Genomic DNA, 22,467 nt, shown 5'->3' with positions numbered 1-22,467 from the left:
ATGGACCTGTTAGAGCAAATCCAGAGGGCCAGGAAGATGATCAGAGGACTGGAGCACCATTCCTATGAAGAAAGTCAGAGAGGGTTGGGGGTGTCCAGCTTAGAGAAGTGAAAGCTCTGGCGAGACCTTAGAGCAGCCTGATCTTATACACAGACAGTGCTTTGACAGGTTTTTTTACATTGTGTCCACATTAGCAGTGACTTGACTGTCACCTCCCCTTAAACACAGGCATGCACTTGTGTGAAGCACAATCCACAGAAGTGCAGGAGTAAACGCCCAAGTAGAGAACAACATCAAAAAGGAGCACAACCTGGACAACAAACATCCTAGACAGCAGAGAGAAAAGCATCCTAGGGAGAAATGGAATTTGTTACAGGAAAAGATACGATACTGAAAGCCAGCTAGAGCACCTAAAAAGCAAGAGATTGGCTGAAAAGATGGGATTTAAAAAGAAGCACACAAACGATGATTTCTGGATTATCAAGATTGATGTTTTCACATTTTCCATCTCCACCATGAGGGCTGATTTGATACTGAATTTTCTTTTAAATTTCTTGCTCTTTTCATTATACTCACAATTCACATGCATGTCTTAGATCACTCATGTTCACATCTGTTATCTTAGCACTTCCAAATGATAAGACACTTTCCTATCATTTCTGTTACTAACTCTACCAATCAAGATACCTTAAATGAAACACTTAAAAATTGAGACTGTGAAGGAAACCCACTGCTGTGAATTGAGTCATCTTCCCATTCCATATAAGAAAAGGAAAGACACTTCTTTTTCTCTTTTTTTTTTAATACCATACATATTTTTTACACAGTAGAAGATGCTTTAAGGCTTGAAATATTGTAATAAATCTCCATGTGATTTTAGTGCCCTGAAGAAGTTCGGTCATCACAAAACAAAACCTGGGTTTATGTAATTCAAATGAAGTACGACTAGTACTAAAACACAGTATTAATAACAAAACCAAAGGAAAAATTACCTAATCTTGTATTTCTTGAAAGCTGGTAACATTCAATTGAATTGAATGTTTGCAACCAGGCAGAAATTTTAAAAAATATTCCCATTATAATGAAATATACTTTCATATTTCCATATATATGGCCACAAAAATCCATAATACCCAAGAAAAGCCTGCTGGAAAAATGCTGAATGTTAGTATTAGGAAAATAATCATTTATGGACTAAAGAAAAAAAGAAGTCAATCACTCTGTAATTACAAATCAATATTACATTCCTATATAAAAATATAGCAGTAGCAGAAATAAACCTGCTCTTAATAATGAGTTATTAGAAGTTGTACGCTAACTGTAAAGTATTAACAATACTGTATTACAGCTTGCACAGACCATTTATCAATTCTTTTGGTTACACTCAAGACAATCTTGCCAGACATAATTATGTCTTTTGCTTTTTAAAGAATATTCAAAATGGAAATATTATATAAACAGGTATTCCTGCAATCACTGTGAAATGAAAAATTTGAGAATCAAATATCAAAGTATAGCAGAATAACAGTCTCTGGGTTACAGTATTTGAACAAGATTAATCACAATCCTCTAGAATTTTGTAATCTCACATCCATAAACAGCACTTCCCTGAATCCATAAAAGTTACTATTTGTTGTGTAAGAAAATTTAAATTTTTATTGGTTCAAAAAATGTAAATAAGAGCCTAAATTAAGAGGTATTTTTAATTGTCCATTCACCATTTGTAACTATTATCTGCACTCTTAACAGCAAACACTTCATGTGATTACAGCCATAATGGTTATGCTGCAATAGCTCAGTTATTTTCATGAGCAATCAGGAGAGCAACAAACTAAAGAAAAGAAGCAGATTCTATTATTTTTGCATTACCAGAAACTTACTTGCTTAAAATCAAGCCAATAAACAAGTCTGTTATTCACATGTGTTCCGGCCTAGCTCCTGAATTAGCCAGTAATGGACCAGAAACCCTTCATGACAGGCCCTGCATCCATCCAGGACAAAAATACAGTTCTCGTCTCAAAAGGTTCACACCTTTTTGCCTAAACAAATAAACAAAAAATACAACCACCTAAACTTGATGTCTCATTTACAGCATCTTATCCATGCTGTAATAAACTGCTGTGTTTATTCTTACATGATGCCAAGCACAAAGCAGATTACCCCAATTTTATCAAGGGTAAACCTACCTAGCATTTATGTAAAGTCAGCACACGCAACTAAGGAATTAAAAGAGAAGGCTCTGATGCTACCTACCTCACAGCAGGATTTTTTACAGCCACTCTGTATGCAAGCCAAGGGAGACCAGATAGACACAAACAAACATGAAATCATAACTTCTGATGAGTGCCAGAGTTTGCAATTTCAGAAGCCCATCAGTCACCAAGAACTGGTTTTATAGATATTACCTTTTTATAACATTATCATTGAAACACTGCTCAGAATTTTTATATGCCAAGTTGCTCTAAATACCATGGTACTTCTGGAATCACAATTTCTAGACTTCAAGATTAAAAAGAAATGGTTTCAGAATGAGAACACTTCTTTCCTACCAGTCTTTCTCAGACTCTACACTGGATGCTTCATTGAAACCTACATTCTTTGTACTGAACTACCCAAGGCACACAGGTAGTATGAATGTGCGCAAGACTGGATTGTACAGGTCTGAGTCATTCACACAAGAAAAAAAAAAAGTAAAAAAATACATAGCCAAGGTTTACACATTTACATGCTTTGATAACAACTTTCACTAAATGCCTTCACTTTAAGATTTCTATACTCTTCTTTGACAGCTTCTTTTACAAAACTCTGTCTGGTCCCTTTAACTTCACTTTTTTTCACAGACATACATAAACAAGTTTCATACTTATGGAAAAACTGGGGAGGAGGCAGGGCAAAGTAGCTTTGGGATTCTGAGCTTTTTGGCTGTAACTTCTTTGTACTTGCAAGCTATAATCCTGTTACCATGTACGTATCATTGCAACTGTTAATGGGAACACAGTTCCTGTGGCAGAAGCCAGTCCAAGGCAAATCCCTCTTCACGGGTACAGCTGAGACAGCCAGTTCTCAAAACCAACTCTTTTCCTTTGAAACCTGCTTCTGGCAGCTGCATACCTCTTAAGTTTCTCTTCAAAGTGTTTTCTTCACTCCAGAAGTAGCTGCAGCTTTCTGTTGCTCTGGGCAATACTGGTTTGCATTTAGAAACCTCTCATCTACTTTTAATTATGGTCGGGCAAATAGGAAAAAAAAAAAATCGCATGTTTTGCTGGCCAAAGTACATCAATGCTGATACAGCAACACAGTCACAAACTTTTCGACAAGATGAAGTGACACAAACACAATCAAACTCCACAAATTACAGATCACTGGAAAAAAAATTCAATCTCTCCAAAACCAAATGTTTTTTTTTCTTTAAAAGTTTCTTTAAAAATTTTTAACCTTTTATTCCAATGTTATTTTAGAACAAAGTCCTGTGAAACATGAGGTTTCAGTGGGTACTTCAGAAAAGGGTTTCTCTCAGTCCAGTCCATTACAGGATAACAACTGGCAGGGACAGATTCCAAAAGCAAGAGGCACATTTGATGCTAGTGAGGAAAGCCAGCTGTATGGCTACAGGAAAAAAATCCTTTTTATGAAACTGGTGAGAATAAGCATGAAGGCTTATGCACTGCACTCAAAATACTAATTTTGAGAGCATATTCACCTATTCTGGATTCATTCAGTTACTTCTCTCAAAAAAAAAAGATCTAGAATTTACCTATTATTAGAATTTTCACAAGATTCTTGGATGAGTATTAAATACAGCTTTATGAATGCTTTTACAGTTCATTGCCACTTTTAATTTCAAAGCTATTCCAATGTTGCAATAAAAACAAGTGGACATAGTTAAGTATTTCACTACAACACAATCATTAAGAGGAAAAACAGAATAAATTGGAAGCTTTCTAAAAGATAATTATATCATCAATCAAGTTTTAAGTTTGAGCATTTCTATCTTATCTTCAAATAAAGGGAAAGGATGACAGTAATTGAAGAAGATGAGTAATATGGGTTACAGTCGAAGTTATGAAATTTTCTGGAAAAAAAAAGTAAAGTATGTTAAAGTCTCAGAAGAGAGCAGACTTGGAGAGACTGCATAAACATTTGTATTAATGATGATACTCATATGAATCTCAAACAAGGCAGCAGTAGCCTCAAAAGAACTGGAAACTAAGTTGTTCCTGAGGACTGCATAGATTTGGGGGTGAGACGATGGAAGGGAACGCTACTTTTATTCTATAAATTTATTTTAAACACCAGTACATATAATATCCCTTCTGTCAGTGCAATAATACACTGTTCTGGGACACTGTGGTTCTATTTTGGTACTTACCTAAATAGGTCAAAAAGTGATTAAAAGAAATTCTTAAAGCATGCTGATTTTTCTGAAAAAGGATACAGGTTATCCACATTTTCATGAAATCAAAGCTAGAAGAATGCCTACCTTCTTCCACAGGCAATATGAAATTATCATTTTTGTTACATTCTTCATGTTACAGAGCATACCAGGAGAATACATCCTCTCCCTTATGGATTATCACATCATAAACTTCCAATCTTTTCAATTTTGTATCAATACACTAGAGATGCTTGTAATGCAATCTCACAAAAACACTGTTCTGCATTCTTAGCAGATGATATCCAACTTTATCCATTTCCCACTTGGGCAGAAGAGGTGAGAGGTTTTTTGGTAATAAGGACAACAGTGGTTCAATCACTTCTGTATGGTTATTCAGCAGTCCTTGGGAACAGCATACCTATAAGCTCAACCTTGAGTCCCAAGGTAAAGAACAAATCTTCAGAGCAAATGGGCGCCTAATACTTTTCACTCAAACTCTCATCTTCTCGTTATCATCACTTATCTGCAGTTCAAATGAAAAATACCAACTTCTTAGATTCAGCAAAACATATTTATGGATTTAGCAAAAAGCTCAAGATTTGCATTTAGTTTACAGCTGTTGCAATAGGCTTTGACTTGTGAGACAAGCAAATTAAATAATTAAATAAGAATGACATCTTCAATTCTACTGAGGCAGGCCTTGAAAAAAGATGTGTATTTCTAGATCTGCAGTTAAGACTTTATTGATAGTTGCATTGGAATTTTGGCAAATTCTTCAAGATTATTTTAGACTTCATTATGCTGCTTAATTCCAAATAGAAAACTTAAATCCTTTTCGGTATATTTCAGTATACATTTCCAAAAAAATAAAAAAGGTCAATATCTTAATTTAGGAGGAAACAGATCAACATTTTTCTTAGTTGAATTTTAATAATCTGACTGGTAGGGTTCCTGTTTGGCTCTTGGGAAACTGTCAAGGATACAGACAGATGATGGATTTATGTTGAAAGCAAAATTCTTTTTCTAGAAATACACTCAAGCACAAATTTATCAACTGCATCTTTGTTCCAACCAGTTCTAGGAGAGACTTCAGGATCTTATCCTGGAATTATTTTTTTCTGTTTCATCTTACAACAAAAATATAGCTTTACAGAACGAAACAGATCCATCTTAGTATTCAGAAGCTTGATGTTTCGGTCCAGTAACAAAACTGAAAATTTTACTGTACCTTGCAAATACTTAACACATCAAAATAATGCAGTCGTTTCTTATTTCTAATTTGTTTTCTACAATTATAATTCCAACTATTCAAATTTACCACTAAAATTTTCCTGAACACCAAAATTAAAACACTTGAGAAGAAGTTATTTTTATTCCCTTATGGATTCTATTCTTTGATTCTATAAAAAAAACAATATGAAAACTACTAGTCAGTACCAACTTGTAATCTGATACACAACCTCCCTGATTGTACCTTTATTTCCTATCAATATTTACAACACTATAAACATCCTTAATTCCAGACAACCAACACAGTGTTTTCAGCATTTTACTGGGAAAGATTCAACATGAAATCACATTCTTTTTATGGCTGCTTTCTTCTAACATAAAAACATGTACACATTCATATACCGGAAAGGAAGTTTACATGTACATATTATCTTCCTCTCCATGGCATTTTGTTACTGAATTTAATGAAATAGTTTGACAGACTAATTACAGTTTAAGTATCTATTTTCTACTTTTACCCAAATCTAACAGCAGGGTTTGGGGTTTTTTTTCCATCCTTACATAGTTTCGGCACTTATGAATATCTAATGCAATTGTTAGTGACTGATACCTGGAACAATCCCTCAGAACAGTGGCTTCAGATCAGTTTTTTCTTAATTTAGATGATTTTGACTACTTTAATACAAGTTTCTATAAAAAGGTGCGAAACCATCCCCATCTCTCTCCAGAATGCAACATGAACATGTAATACTTTCTGGCATTTTTCAGTTCAACAGCTACCAAGTGATTGCTCTCAGTGAAACTTGTCCTGGAACTTCCTGCAGTCCCACTGATGCAGACAGATTTCTATACTCTTTAAAAGCAAACAATGCTTCCTGAAGGCTTAAAAATCTACATCTAAGATTAGCATTTTGCAGATTAGCATTCATAAATAATGTTACATTTTATATTGTTATATGGTTTTAAAACCTGCTTGCAACCACAAAAATCAGATGAATAGTAGGCATCTATCTTTCTAATATAGTCTTTGAATGTGTTCATAGTAAATGTAAATGTTTATAGTAAATTCAAGATTCAGGAGGACATAACTGAAGTTATCAACATTTATAATCCAGATTTATTCTAAATATGCTACTATGCCTATTTCTTCGTAGCAAGTTCCTGCTCCATTTCATTTAAATCAAGAATTTGCAAACCTTGATGTACCTTCCACATCTCCACAGAATTCCAAACCCTATTTATAATCAACTTCGCAATGTCTCATAAATAGCTAATTAAACAAAGTGAAAAGGGTCCAGCAGGTGGACAGGGAAATCAGAAAAGATATGGAAGAATCCTTTCCTGACCCACCTGTACAAGGGCATGAGCTGGCCTTCCTGCTTCTGTTCCTCTGTGACTTTCCCCATGCTGTAACCAAATCAGTTTTCCCTGTATGAAACTTAATCAGCTCTCTCTTCTATTTCATACCACAGCCAGCTACAACATCTTCGATTCTCCAAGTTTGCACAAATCTCTCCACACTCAAAACTTTACCCTTATGTCACCCTGCAACTTCTTTTCCCCTGCCCAAGGCTCTTTTCCTTCTATTTTTACTAATTGCCTTTATCATGTATTCCAACTTTCACCTTGCCTATCCTAATCAAGAGCCTTGTACAATCATGGTTTATATTAATTATGTTTAAATAAGCCAAGCTTATTTTTCATTTCATGAGAATAACTTTTAAACTCCACCAACACTGAAAATTGTGTTGAACACACTAAGTCCTCCATTAAATAACTCCGCCACTAACATAAAAATGGCATTATTATTGCAAAGAGAGTCTTGATGGCATTATTGTTCAAAAGTTTGGGATTTTTACAATGCAGACCCAAATATGTATGTTACAGTGTATTACAGAAATGAAATGAATGTGCTATGCCTATGGCTTTCTCTTCTGACATCAGATACACAGCTAATTGTTCAAGACAATTTAGAGTGGATTAAGTTTTCCCTCACCTGCTTAAATCCTCTCATCCACTGAGGTTGTAAACATTACTTATTTAAGAAGCATTAAAGGTGTCAGTGGAAGTATTTTGTTTAGAATTGATTCTATTTTTTTTTTCCAAAGGAAAGATACAGTTATTAGCAGAGGAAAGTGGAAGTGTGTGTTTAACAAGTAGAAGTCGTGGAAAGAACTCAAACCAGACAGAGACACATTAAAGTAACATGATTTCCACACAGGATTCATACTTTTTTCCTGTTTTTTCACAAATATGTATCAGGCTGCCAATTATCCTTAAACAGTAACACCACAGTATAACATATGATCCAGAGAAATCTTTTAAATCGTGACATTGGCAAATATAAGGGGGAGGGGAGGTTCTTAAATAAATACGTGCCCTGATTGTTACTTCATTTCATTCTAGCGTTTTCCTGGAAAAAGATTTTTTTCTTTTCACTCAGAACACGGAATCAAGCAGTAAAAAAGGGAAATCCTCAAAGCAGCAATTCAATCTTAGATTTATACTTACAATTAGGTTTTGGGGTTTTATTATCAACGGTGTTATTATCTCAGTACTCCTGTCTTGAAAATGTAATACTGCTTCTGCATTTTTCCAAAAGAAACACAACATTCCTATAGTCTCTATAAACTTGCCTTAACTGCTGCCATAAACCTAAATTTCGATGAACTGAGAATAAGTACTGCTATGCAAACTGTGGGCTCAGGCTCTCCATTCTCACAATGAGCAATACATTTCATCTGCAAGTATCGTCGGAGGTCTCACTCAGCATCAACAAAAGCAAGAGAATTTGGCCTGTTAGTGTGAGCAGCTTCCCACACTCACCTGCCACATTAAAAATAGTTACTACCCAAGATCTCGCTATACCATACTCCCACATACGGAGGCCTATGTAGTAGTAACTGCGTGCCACTTGCAGCAGCAACAAGAGTACTCAATTACAAACGGTATCTTACCTATAGCATACATAACATACCATAGTGTATGCATATACATTACATACATGTACCTGTGGGCGTACATCATCAATGTCATGCTTTAAGGTCTTGTACCTACCAGAATTTTAAATAAATAAATAAATAAAACAAAACAGCTTGAAGGTGAGAGAAAACTTGGAAAGGAAAAGTCAACTTGGTTTTATATACATGGGTTTCACTGTTAATGTTCAGAAAACACAGGAAAATGACGCGCCCAGCACAAACACACTTAAGAAAATACCTGCACTTGGTCCGTATATGCTCCTTCTACCTGAAATATCCCTGGTTTAAAAGCAAATTTTGACTTGCATACAAGAGAGACCCAGAAAAGACATAAACAAATACAATACAGAGTAACTTTCGCTGTGAACACACTGCCTTAAGTGACCATTTGCAAAACAATTTACGTGCAAAAAAGTACACATGTATGCAGACAAACTAACCATATCTGGTCCTCTGATTAGAAATCAATAAAGTATCTTTGTGGAGAAGATCTGGAGCTTGTTTCTCCCGTTCTGCAAACACATGATGACTCCTCAGCAATCTTTCAATTACTCACAACTATTTTAAAGCACTGAATAATCATACTGAAAAAAATATACTTGATGACTGATAAATAAAACATTAGATAATACAGTAAGCATACAAGCCTGCAATTTGTTACCATATTAGTGTATGTATTGAACAATAAAAATAAGACCATATTTGCATTGTCAAAAGCAGTTTAAACAAATTGTTTCCAGGTGAACAATTTCCTTTTACATTTATTTCTACAATATTGCACTTACAGACAATTTGCAATAGAGTTTTAATAATTTTCAGAGGAATTTGGCCACACTGCAAAAAAAATGAGAAGCAGTATCCCAACCGCTAAACAGAGGTGCTGTGGCTGTGTAAATCTCCTTGTTGAAACAGTTCTGTGAAGGGAGACTGGTAAGGAAATCGTTTAACCCCCCCTCCCCTCCCCAGACCACAGTATTTTATCATTTTGCTAGTTGCTAGGGATCGGGGGTTTTAATTAAACGGTTGTATAATAAATCAATAACAACACATGACTAACACTACAGTAAAAATAGATTCCACTTTGTACAAGCTGCGGGATTTTGGTGGGAAATTATATTGAGGCTTCACAATCTCCGAGCACCATTAGAAGATAAAATTAATCAAGGACTACATTTGCTATCTTTTTACTATAAATAACAATTAAACTGCATCATGTGTCACAGTTTCACAAAAAAAAAATAAATAAACACACTTGCCATTAGACTAAGCCCTTGAAGGAAAAGAGCTCAGCTAGGAGCGCTTCTCTTCAGACCCAGAGTCCACCAAACTGGGACAACATTTAGGAACAGAACTGCATTCGTCTTACAGCTCAGACTCCCATTTGTTTGTTTCAAGTAAAGATGAGGATTGATCCCTAAAACAGAAGCACTTTAAAGGTACCATTATGTCACAGCATTACCTCCCAGGCTAAAAACACTAACATTAGCTCCGATTCCTGCTCCTTAAACTCTGCCGTGACTCCAGGTACAAGACTCTCAACCATGCAAAATCCACTTCTGCCTTCATCACATGCAAGGCTCTAGACACCAGCCAGGCAGAGACTGCCACAGCACATCCACACACTTAATCACTTGACGCAAGAAGAAAATGCCACTAGGACTGCAAAATCTCTAAGACTGAGGGAGCCTATGCCTTCTACCATCACTGTGGCAAGAAAGCAACGTTGCCTTGTTTACCTGCAGAGGCCCTGTCAGAAACCGTGTGAGTAAAGGACAGAGGAAGAGGGCACGCCATGATATATATTACATGGAGTACAGAAGTCTCCCTTTCCTACTTGAAGCAAGCACAATAGCTGCTTAAGTAAATGGAGGTGGGGAACCAGGACACAAACTTAACAAGCAACAGCACTGATGGGGACCTGCGGCTCTGCAGACAGATACTGCATCGGGCAGGGTGCCGCCAGTCAGAGCTGCAAAGGGAACTGACAACAATTCTCCCCTCATCAGCACACAAGAAATCCTATCTTCTTTGGTCCTCTCAACCACAGCAACAGCCTTTTTTTCCTGTGCACAGCCCTGGAGAAACAAAACTCCAAACCAGACAGCACAAGGCAATCCTGTACATCGCACCTGCTAAAAGCTAATGCCTCTGACTCCCTGTGCAGAGGCCATTGCACAACCAGAGACAACACATATTGGCAAAGCAAGACCAGCACGTAGGCTGCTAGCAAGGTATATGAGCAAGAGCGAGGCTGCCACCGACTGCAGGCTACCTCACTGGTGTGAAACACTGAGGACTAAACCTTTCACAAGAATCAGTGATCACAATGGAAACTGGATTTACACTGAATTGTCTCTCTAAGGAAAGGAAGCGCACAGCCAGTCTGCCAGTGAAAAAGACGGGACCTTCTACTTCAGCACCAGAAAGTGCAAGAGCAGCGAGTAACAGGAATTAGGATTCACAAAAGGTATTGAGAGAGCAACAGGAAAAACTGTCTCTGCCACAAGAAGAAAGGAGATGCCAGGGATAACCTCACACTGTGTAGCAACCTGCCACCTGACTGCAAAATGGACCATGTCAACAAATGATGGGAACAGACTCTACAGAAAACAGGCTTGCCATGAGTGCAGCTCATCAACCTGCAGAGGCTGAGACTTGTCTCATTCAAGCTTTGTCAATGTCGTGCTAACACAGATCCATTGCAGAAGCCAGGGAAGCCTCTGCAGACCTATGCGGTGTGCTCACAGGGATGTGTACGCCTGTCAGACACTAGTGTATGCACATGAAAGGCTTCTCCCTGCTCCAGACACAGTGATTTCCAGTGCAAGGCAGGAACCACCATTCACAAACAGAATCTCAGTAGGCGACGAAGATCGACACCCACCTCACACTTTCTCTATGCCTGCAAACCCTGTGTCTGACGGAAGCCAGGCAGGGAAGAGGGTCCGCACTGATAGAAGGGGTCCCCCACTAACTGATCCCTTTCCTATTTTCTGGAGAAACGCTGCCCAGCCGTAACAGTGCAATCACACTGTGCTCAGAGGCAGGGGTGCACCCCGTACCCCCCCACACCAAACAACAATAACCCCCAGATTACCAACTCCACCACTGAGCACAAGAAACTGCGACACCACGGCACGAAGCGTAGCCGGGAATCCCGGGGGAGAGCTAGACCCCGCGATGCAAGTGCCAGACTTCCGCACATTCCTCTGCGGTCTCCAGGCAAGGGAGGGCCGGGAGCTGCAGGGACAGTCCCAGCCCGGAGCGGGACCCCACGGCGCAGCCCTCAGGTGCCCGCTCCCCAGCGCTGCCCCACCGAGAACGGAGATGTCAGAGACGGGGGAAGCAGAGACAGGGGTACCGAGAGGAAGCGGATGTCTGAAGCGGGGGGAGCCGGAGGGCAGGGTGCTCACCCCGGCGGGACACACACACACACATACACACACACACACGCACAAACACACCCCGCTTCATCCCCGAGCGCGCTGGCGCCCAGGCAACCCCGCCGCCGCCGCGCCGGCCGGCACCGGAGCGAGCCAACCTGTTTCCACACACACCCGAGAAAACAGCTCCGACGCCCAGCAGAGGCGGGCAGCAAGGCGGCCACCGCGACCCCTCCCCGGCTGCCTCCCTGCGGGGCTCCTCGCACCCCCCTCCCGCAGCCGCGGCCGCGCTGCGGCGGCCGTACCGTGGGCAGCAGCGGCTCCATCTGCGCCCCTTGGTCCTGGGTCTCCATGCGGCGGCGGGGCCGCGGCGGCGGCGGCGCCCTCCCCGCCGCCCGCCCGCCGGGGCGCGCTCCCGGGCGCTGCGGGAGCCGCTGGGCTGCTCCGGGCTCCGCGCGCCGCCGCGCTCCCTCCGCGGATCAGGTGGCGCGGAGGCAGGAAGCGCGCCAGTCACATGGCTCCGCGCCCCGGCGCGGGGGGAGGCACGAGCCGGATCCACCTGCGGGATGCGGCCGGGTCCAGCTGTTGCTGCCGCCCGGGAAGGGCGGCCGGGCCTCGGCCCTGCGCGGCCGAGCCTGAGCACCGGGCCCACCGGAGCCGCTAGTGCCTCCACACGGCACCTTTGCTTGGGTCGGGGATGCCGGTCCCTACGGCCGAAAGGGGAGCGGGCTCCCTCACTGAGCCCGAGGGAGCGGAGGGACCGGACCCCCGAATCCCCGAGTGCCGGGGATTCGCAATAGCAAACCTGATCAGGACACGGCTTCCGAGTTTACCACTTCACATCAGGCTTCAGGCACGGTCTCCCCAGGACTGTTGCTTAAGTGCACTCATGGACCAAGATTTGTTCCGGTCTAAGTCGGCATCCGAAGTACACTGAAAACCAGTGATCTCTGCCTGGACGCTGCCAGGCTTTGGCACTTAAGACACAGGCTGCATCTTCAAAATAGAGAGGTGTCTGTGATCTGAGCGGTTTTCCACTAAAATAACTCCACCATCCCCTTTTACCTGCAAGTTACAAACGCATACCCGATTACCATTTCCTGCTGGATACAGTTAATTCAATGGGAGTACTACCCCTTTCAACCAATTAAATCATCCAAGCCAGGTACACCTTTAACTTATCCTGGTCTGTCTGGCTCTATAACTCAACAGCTACATTCAGCCATACCAAAATCCCAACAAGCTACATGAACAATTGCCAAAGCCCACATCTGACTATCCAAACGAGCATAAAGATAGTTGAGCCCCCACACTACTTGTACTATTAAAGACAGGTACAATGGTGCCTACCAAGACAGCTGAGCTACAGAAGTTCTCATATTCATCACTTCCCAGCACATCTCCCAAAACAACATTCCCATCCACACCTGCGGGCATAAGAATAAAAATGAGCAGAGACCTGACTAGGAAAACTGAGCTAAAAAGTAAATCTCTGTCTCCCTCTTAGCATTGATGGCCTTGCCAAAGCAGCAGGCCATCCCCTACATTTCTGATAGCCTTTGCGGTCTAAAAGTAGATCAACAAATAGTTTTTTCTAAATCTGATTGAATTTCAACTGCCATGAGGCATATTCTTCAAGTCTCCTAAAGATTTTCCAGGTTGATTTGTACATCAGTGTCCTGGGTTTAGCAGTAGCAGTCATTTTTTTCTCCTTCTTAGTAGCTGGTGCAGCGCTGTGTTTTTGACTTCCGGCCTGGGAACAGCACTGATAACACTGATGTTTTAGTCTGACCAAGGACTTTCTGAGCCTCACGCTCTGCCAGGGAGGAGGGGAAGCCGGGAAGAAGCAGAGACAGGACATCTGACCCAAACTGACCAAAGAGGTATTCCATACCACAGCACGTCATGCCTGCAATGTAACTGGGAGGTACCTGGAAGGGCACTCACTGCTTGGTTGGGCTCAGTCAGTGGGTGGTATCGTATTCTCTTCCCTTGTTATTTCCCTTATCATTATTGGTGGTAGGGAAGAAGGGGGGGGGGGGGCGCCAGAGGGGAAATAGACTGAGTGGCTGACTTGCCGACAGGGTTTAAACCACGACAATCAGGCAGAAAGCTGAGGAGGTAGTATAAAGGAAAGAGAATTCAAGCTGGTTCTCACAAAGGAGCAGACTATTTTTCTGAGTCACAACTGAGAATCTGGTCTCAGTACCAAGTAATACATACGCGTAACACTGTGTAGAAAGACAAACAACACTGTGGTCCAGATTCTGGGGCAGAAGCCAGATGCATATTTTCATAATATGATTACTGACCTATGGTAATTAACATAGGAGGCCATTCAGGTCACTAGAGGTAAGGCTGTGTCAGCATTTATGTAGTAAAACCCTATTTGTAGGAGCTTATAATTAAGCTATAAAAGTCATTATAAAGCTGGGAAAGGAATGTGTTTAAAGAAAAAAAAAGATTTAAAGTGAATACACCACTTGTGAAACCAAAAACCTCCAGTGTACAGGCAGCAATTTCAATGAACATTAATATAAGCATCCTAAGTCTTCTCTGCCTAAATACCTCGAGCTTGCCCAAGAGCATTTTTTAATATCATACTGCAATACATCAAGCTCAATGGCATTTACACATCTTTCACTCCCCAAAAGATTCCCCAAAACACACTCATTCGCACATACACCTCTAAAAGCAAAGCCCAAGGACAAATCAGATTTTACAAAGGCTGTGAGGAAGTGTATCAGCTTACTGTGCATGACACTGTTTCCCAACATTTCACAGCGAGAAACAGGATCAAGACCACAAGCACCATTCACACAAACTACAAGTGAGGTTATTGAATGGGCCAGCAAAAGAGAGTTAGGATCAGTGATGTGATTGCAAAGGTTCTTCGCCAGAGTGCTTTACAGTCAGGAGTTCACCATTATTGAATAATAGACAAAATATGGAAAAACTCTGTTAAATATTCTGTATTGTCCTGCTCCGCTCACGCAAAAACATCACAGACCTCCATAGCTACAAAGCCACAAATTAATAGCCAAAGTGCAAGCAAGTCATTCTTTTCAACAGCTGTGGCAGTACGAAGATCCGAAATGTTGAATTCAAAAGCTCTAAAGCTAAAGGCTTTCCGAATACAAAAGTGGAAGAATATAAAAGACTGAGCTGAAAGTTCTATTTTCAATCAAACGTGACTAAGCTACCAATTATTTTAGTAACTTCCTAGCTGTATATCACACCAAAGAGAGAAGAAAGAGAAAGTAATATTTATTCTTCAATTGCTTATAATTGAATTTAAATTTAAAGTTGGCTTCTTTCACTGTTGCATCTGATTTGACCCATACTCCCAGACATGCCCAGTAATTTTCTCTTTTTCAGTATTACTCTATTACAGTAGTAATGCCCCTTCCCATCCCAAAATAATTAGTTTTAAAACACAGAATCATGGAATGGTTTGGGTTTGATGGGATCTTAAAGATCACCTAGTTCTAATCCCCCTGGCATGGGCAGGGATGCCTTCCACTGTACCAGGTCATGAGCCAGAGCAGGCTTTAGCATCAAGCTGGAACTACACAACTAGATGATATTTTCAAGCTTTTGTACACGAAGGTTAAGGGAAAAAAGTAAGAGGGGTTTCTCAAGTCATCAAGAATTCAAGAAACTTGAAAACAAGGAGAGCGGTTGTTCTGAAATCATGACATGCAGATACACTTAAGTTTTAAGATTTTAAGAATACTTAGGATATGCTATTGGAATAGATACTTTTGTGACATGTTTATGTCAGACTCTAATTTTGTCTTTATATATATCTCTAGTGCATTATATAGCAAGGGCTTATACATTTAGTTTTACAATAATAAAGCTCGTATAGCAAACTTCAGTGGGAAAAAGGGGAAACATTTTTCTCATTCAATAATGTTCTGAACTGAGGTTAGAAACTGACCAGATCCCTTTCTGGTGTCATCTTTCAGAAGAAAACAAAGATAGAAAAGTTGACACTTATTCTTCTCATTCCTAAAACTGCCTCTTATCCCTTTGGCCTGCAGCAAGCCAGTAATGCACGTGTTTTGCAGAATGATGATTAATGCTTTAAACCCACTTAACAGAGGTTTCATTCCTTAAAATGTATTCTCAAAGGGTATGTTTTATATATAAGGAGAAATACATTCAGAAGGCTCAGCGCATTCTCAAAGTAGTTTGGAAGGATATATAGCATAGACTTTGGAGGCATGTGGCATATACCTACCTATCTGGGTTTGACATTAAAATGGTCAGGGATGTAAATAATTCCCACTGGCTTACACAGCACAGACATAGCTCTGTATATACAAAAATAGACATAAGATACAGCTCCAAAATGAAGACCTAAAAATTACAGCGTTCAAGCTCATGAGAGATCTTGCAATACTTGCCTTATTATGTCTTTGTAATATAAGTTCTAGTTTCTTACCTAAAGACTTCTCCCTAATTATTAAGAGTGACAGGTAATTCGTCCACCTAAGTTCCAAGAAGGTATTCTGATATAATAAACAATGTTAATTGTATATGTATATTTTAAATATAAATATAAATAAGCTGTCACAGAAGCCTAGGATGACTTATTGACCCAATCCCACTCACATTTTTACTGTCATACCTTTCTGTCAGTTTTCATTTTGTCATCAAAATAAAGCTATGATTTAAAATAAATTTCTCTAAATACAATTTCTGTATTCATGTTCTAGGAAGACATCCTGGGTGTGTTGGCTGTTCTCCCAGTTTAGCCATAAAATATGTTACTCTACCAGGATGGGAGAGGTGGGGGAGAACTGCTGCTGAACAAGAATGAACTCTTGATTTCCACATAGTAGTCAGTTCACAAAACTGATCACGAGAACCACTTACTTTAAAATGTCCCCATAATAGAAGTATGCTTGAAACCTACTTCACTCATTTACATCTATGTCCAATTCTCTTACCATGTTCTTAATTCCAAAAAGAACCTGCACTCTGTCAGACTTAACAAGGTTGCCAGCAGATTTTAGAAGCACAGTGAATAATTTCACACAGTTTTCAAAATCAGAAAGGACTAGGGTGAGATCAGTTTGCCCTCTCTTGATTCTTGCCTAAGGTCGAGCCTCAAATACACTGGTAAATAAAATACATGCACAATACACATTAATTTGAATGCTCATATTGTGCATGTTTATCATAGAAAATATTTCTTTAATGTAGGGAAATCTTTTTTTGAAAACTGCAGGTTATTTTTAGCTTGTTACAGGTATTTCTATTTCAAGTAAAATTGCAAATTAATTTCTAAGCTTTAGAGGGAAAAGAAATCATCAAGCAGCCACAATCCTTTTCACTTATGGTACAAGAATGAAATAGTAATGGGTGGCCCTCTCAAACTGCATTTTATATTAATAGAAGTGAACTACCTCGATATCAAAAGAAACATCCCATCAATATAACCTATTCCAAAGAATTTTTTTTCCTGGCATTAGAAAAACTGTTCTGACAAGAAGGTAACAAAGCAGGGTGGAAAGCAGCAGAAATTCTGGCAGCAGTTTTTCCTCTCTCCATTCTTCCCCCTGTCTGAAAATAAATAACCGTCTGGATCATTGTGCTGCCTTTGTGACAGGTGGTACTCAGTTATGTTTCTCATTTCATTGGAAAGCAGTAATGGCTCTTTCTTATGCTAATATACTCTGTCTGAAATTATTTGACTCTAAGTTAATTCATTTGAAATCTGATCCAAAAAGGTTCAGGATATATGCTTTGATTGTGACATAACCTCTTTTTTAATACTGGCATCAGAAGGAAAAAAAAAGTATTCTAATAATTGTCTCACTAATATAACCTCTCACATTCTTCAGCCAAAGAAAGTAATGCCAATGAAATATGTCTGAGTCCACAAGCCCAATCCTACAACTCCTGTAACAGACAATCTGTGTTGCTAAAGAGCACCAAATATTCAGTTGTTTCCTTAATTTTCCCCACAAGGTATCACCTACCAAAGACTATGAATTTTATGGTATTCTTCTTCTAAGATGGGCCTTTGAATTTTGCTACTTGCTAATATTAGAGAATACTATTTTAAAATCTAAATAATTAAGAGTTGTTAAAGACTCTACCTAATAAAATAATACAATACATAAAATGAATCAATACATTAGCTTGCTAATTACTAAGATAGCTACCCTTTCTAGGCTTATTTTTCAGGTGAAAGAAATTCCTCAAACATGTCGATTTAATCCAACTTTCTAAATAAAATACATTGAATCAGGCCCTGATTAGTCACTGACCTAAATAATCCCTGAGAAAGATTAAGCTGCCTTAATTTAAAACCTGCAAGGGAAGAATAATACGCTGTTTGCTCAGTTATTCCAGCAGCAAACTATAACTAAATGTGTATCTTGCAGACATAAGACAACATTTGCCTAGACCGAACTTCAGGTCCTTGGATCTTGTTATGTCTCATTTCCAGGCCAAGAAGACCTCTATTTTCTCAATACAGGCAGGTTCTATATTAATACTTCTCTTCCTTTACAGTGCTTTTAATTCCTTACTGCAGAGGAAGACTGCACCACTGTCATGGCTCTTCTGACCTATTCCGATTTGCACAGGAGCACCACAATATTCCAAAACTTGGCTTAACAATGTAGCACTCAGGAGACAGGCTATATGCCTTTGACCTTTGGATCATCTCCTGTTTTCCACATCATGAAACACGATCATTCCCTTAAGCACTGAAGCACAAGGAGAGCTCCTAGCAGGGGAATCTACAGGGTCAGATAATAGTTAGAGGGAAAGATGGGTAAGACTGTCTGTGATTTTATTTGTTTGTGATACTTCAAATTTGCAAATACATACTAAAGTCAATATTACGAAGTGCATGTACCTTTTACCTTCTAAATCCTAATCACATCCTCTGTCACTTGCCTTAGACTATAAGCACTTCAGCAGGGGGTCTGTCAGCCTCTATAGCAGACCAAACAAATCATGCGGCCTGTGATCAAGCAAAAGGCACAGAACTTCAGCTTTTCCCAGAGATATTCATGTAACTATAAAAGAACTATTCCTCGAGACATGTACAGTTTACAAACAGTAATATTTTGTACATACATCTAAGACACCAGGGCTATGTATTTTAATCCCAGAAACAGAAGCACTAAGCTGTGAGAACTAGACTGATCTGCACTCAAGCCATGTGGGTCCTTGAAGCAGTGCAGAGTTTGTGTGGTGTCGTGCCTGAGCTGTTAGATTTGGACAGGGAAATTACACAGATCTTTAGCTTTGTCTCACCCGACTAAAAAGTTAAAACTGCATTATCTGGAATACCAGACCAGTATTTAGTTAATGTGGTGTCATAGTCATCACCCCTTCAGGGAGTCTCAAATATGGACTTTTCTTACCCTTCCTAACACATACACTGAGGGTTAATTGCTCCCTCCCTTTGACTTAGCATGGTCCCAGGCAGGGTCTCCACTATTAGCTCCAAAATCAGATTAATATGGAATTATCAATGAGAGTCACAACAAAGACACAGTTAGTAACTTCTGTCCACAAGAGTAAACTCCAGATTTCCACACAGCTTCAGTAAAAAATGTACCCTAATTAATGCCTGCAGTTGAGATCCAATTCTCAAAAATTCATCACATGTTCAGAGCTAAGCTTTCTTAGTATAAAACTGAAGCAATGCCTACACATTTTAAAGTGTCGCAATAGTAGAAATGTTTGAAGTCTACCTAATTAAATCTTTTACGCCTTTCTTATGCACCCTCCACCTTCATAATTCAAAAACCAAAATGCACTCGGAAGGTTGCCAGCCAATTTTAGTAGCAGAGTGAACAATTTCACAAAATATTCAAAAATCAGAAAATGAGAAGGCTAGGATTAGTGCCTATTCATCAGAAAAATGTGCCTTTAATAGATGGCTTATTTGCAACCTTTGCAGGTATTTGTATTTCCAGTAAAACAGTGAGTTAATTTCCAAACTTCAGGAATAACAAAACAATGAAAGAAGGCATTTCTGTAAAATGGACTTACATTGATGCAAACCCAGCCAAGCGTAATAATACCTCACCTCAAAACTTTTACGTTTTTAAGTTTGCACTGATTACTTTTTTCCCGGTACATTTTGAAAAATGCAGTATGAGATGTGCTTTGGTGCAGAAAACAAGTAATGTTTTTTGTTTCTTTGCAATGTTTATGAATGAACTAAACTAATGTTTAATGGAAGGGCTGCTGGCATGAAGCTTTTGTAGGGAAAAATACCCAAACAAACCAACACACAAACAAAAAAAAATCCACACACAAGGTAATTTCTTAATTAAAATTTTTTAAACAAAGATACTAAGGTTATAAATATTCCAATAACAATCCCACTCTAGGTTGTATGTAACACTGAAGTTCCTCAGTAGTCAAACCATTGCTACAGGTAATTTGTGGATGCCGGCAGTCTAGCTCCCTCTCTACTCTACCCACCTTTGGTAGGAGCCTGACGCTAGTAACATCTTGTAGCAGATGCAATTTTTTTCTCCTTCTCTGTGAGCACACTCAGAGATACCAAATACAAATGAACAAACACTAACTCCTACCACATATTCTAATCATGCATTCCTTCCAGGAATGCTTCAAAATACCACCTTTGTTGGTTTTGCTGCTCTCACCACTACATACAGGACAAACATTCGCTGTGTGCTGTGCTAGTATTAACCTACTAGTGAAACAGAAGTACACATTCATCTTATTTTTCCATGTGATACGTTTCCAGAAAAAAAAATCTCTTACCTGAAATCCAGAATCCAGGATCCTGAGTGTCTTGCAATTTCACGAGACCAGCTGGTATAAACTGGCACAGCTCCAATACAGTCAAATAGGCTTTTGAGATGAAGTGCATTCCTTACTGAAGTACCCTACTCAAAACAAAAATAGGGATTTGAAAAGAATTTCCACTGAATTGCAATTGCTTCTTTCAAACACAGTGCAACACTTACTACAAGGTAGTAACTTTCTCTTTAAAGATAAACACTTAACTTGAGCTTTTAATTCTGCAAAAAAACCAACTTCATCCATGTTCCCCAATAGGCAGGTAATTAGGACACAGAAAATGAAATCTTTACGGAGTTACTGGCCTCACTGAAGTCAATGATAACAATTCCATGGTTTTATAAGAATTTCACAGCATGAAATTTCCCTTAGGAAGGCTACATAGTATGTGGTAGAGCCCTATTTCATTATGTTTGATAATAGTGACAATAATATAAAAGTATACTGGGGTCCCAATACACAACTGTTAATGACATATATTCTGTAAGCTACAACCATACTTCAAAGCATTTGTCCAGAAGCATTCCATAATGAAATGGCTGTATTTGTGGGCAAGGGAAGGGCAAACACTGTCATCCACCCTAACATTAACAAGGCTTTCAATGCAGTGCCCCCATCACATCCTTGCAGGGAAACTGAGGCAGTACTAACTGGATGGGTGAACCACAAAGTCAGTGAGAAGCTGGGCATTTTGGCCCAAAGGCTACTGATTGGTAGTTCAAACTCTAACTGCAGCCAGCTAAAAGTGGTGCCCACCTCCAGTCAGTCAGTCAGTTTTGGGGCTGACCCTAATGCCTCAGGTGTTTAACATCAATGACCCACACAATGGGACAGAAAGAGCCCAGCTGGGGCAAGTGGCTGACAGACTATGGAGGACCAGGCAGCCATTTATGAAGATCTCTGCAAATCGAAGGCATGGGCTGACAGAAACCTCATGAAGTTTAACAATAAATGCAGAGTTATGCATCTGGAATGGGTCAGCTTTATGGGCCAAATTAGTGATACTACAGCAAGCAGGTACAGGTATGTGATTACTCCCCTCTGCTTAGTACTCACTAAGTCACATCTGAATAACATGGCCCCGGTGTTTTGCCCCCAGTACACAGAGGAATATCAATAAACTGGGCTGTTCAAATTGTATCTATATATATATTACAGCACTGGCAGCCTAAAATTCGAGGTGCGAGCTAGACTCATTTTATAGTTTATAGAGAGAAAAAAGCCTTTTCTCAGCTATAGTTCATCTCACCCTAGGGTAAACATTTAAGGTGAATCATGATCTAGGAGTACCTGTTCCTCTCCAGTCACTTCAAAAGGATTTCACACAAGTTGCTTACATACCAATAGACATTCAACACATCTAACTCTGCCATAGTAAACCCCCAAAGAGTCTTGCATTACACCTGAAAAAAAGAGAGATCATTTACAGAGTAAATATCAGCATAAAGTCTGAGCTCCACTTTTTATCCAATTTCAACTGAAGTTAAATACACCAACCACAGAACTGAGCTCAACACTTTTGCTTGGGAAAAGAAACCATAACTGAGCTCAAATACAATTGTACTTTCCTCCTCAAGATGAGGAAAACAAAAGATTAAACTTCCAGGTATAAAGAAAAAACTGAGAAGTATTAATATGGCAATATTACAGGGATTATTTTTGTATTATTAAACACATAGATAAAATT

General features: G+C 39.5%; 1 protein-coding gene across 2 annotated transcripts in view; it reads right to left on the bottom strand.

The window, feature by feature from the left end:
• Positions 1-12,433, bottom strand: part of SLC4A10 (solute carrier family 4 member 10) — a 150,599-nt gene extending 138,166 nt beyond the window's left edge. The window contains exon 1 of one of the 2 annotated variants that reach the window (XM_057423655.1): positions 12,275-12,433. Coding sequence is in view for 1 of the 2 variants with exons in the window: in XM_057423653.1 (XP_057279636.1) it covers positions 12,275-12,322 (48 nt within the window). In the remaining variant the exon portion in view is untranslated. The remainder of the gene's footprint in view (positions 1-12,274) is intronic. The other variant, XM_057423653.1, reaches the window with a different exon arrangement.
• Positions 12,434-22,467: the final 10,034 nt, after the last annotated feature.

This window comes from Pezoporus wallicus, unplaced genomic scaffold (genome assembly GCF_028554395.1).
Source record: "Pezoporus wallicus isolate ANWC-B61680 ecotype Strahan unplaced genomic scaffold, APGP_CSIRO_Pwel_v1 contig_1181, whole genome shotgun sequence".
NCBI classification, from domain to species: Eukaryota; Metazoa; Chordata; class Aves; order Psittaciformes; family Psittacidae; genus Pezoporus; species Pezoporus wallicus.
The sequence above is the reverse complement of the archived record's forward strand: the minus strand, read 5'-3'. Positions and strand labels throughout refer to the sequence as shown.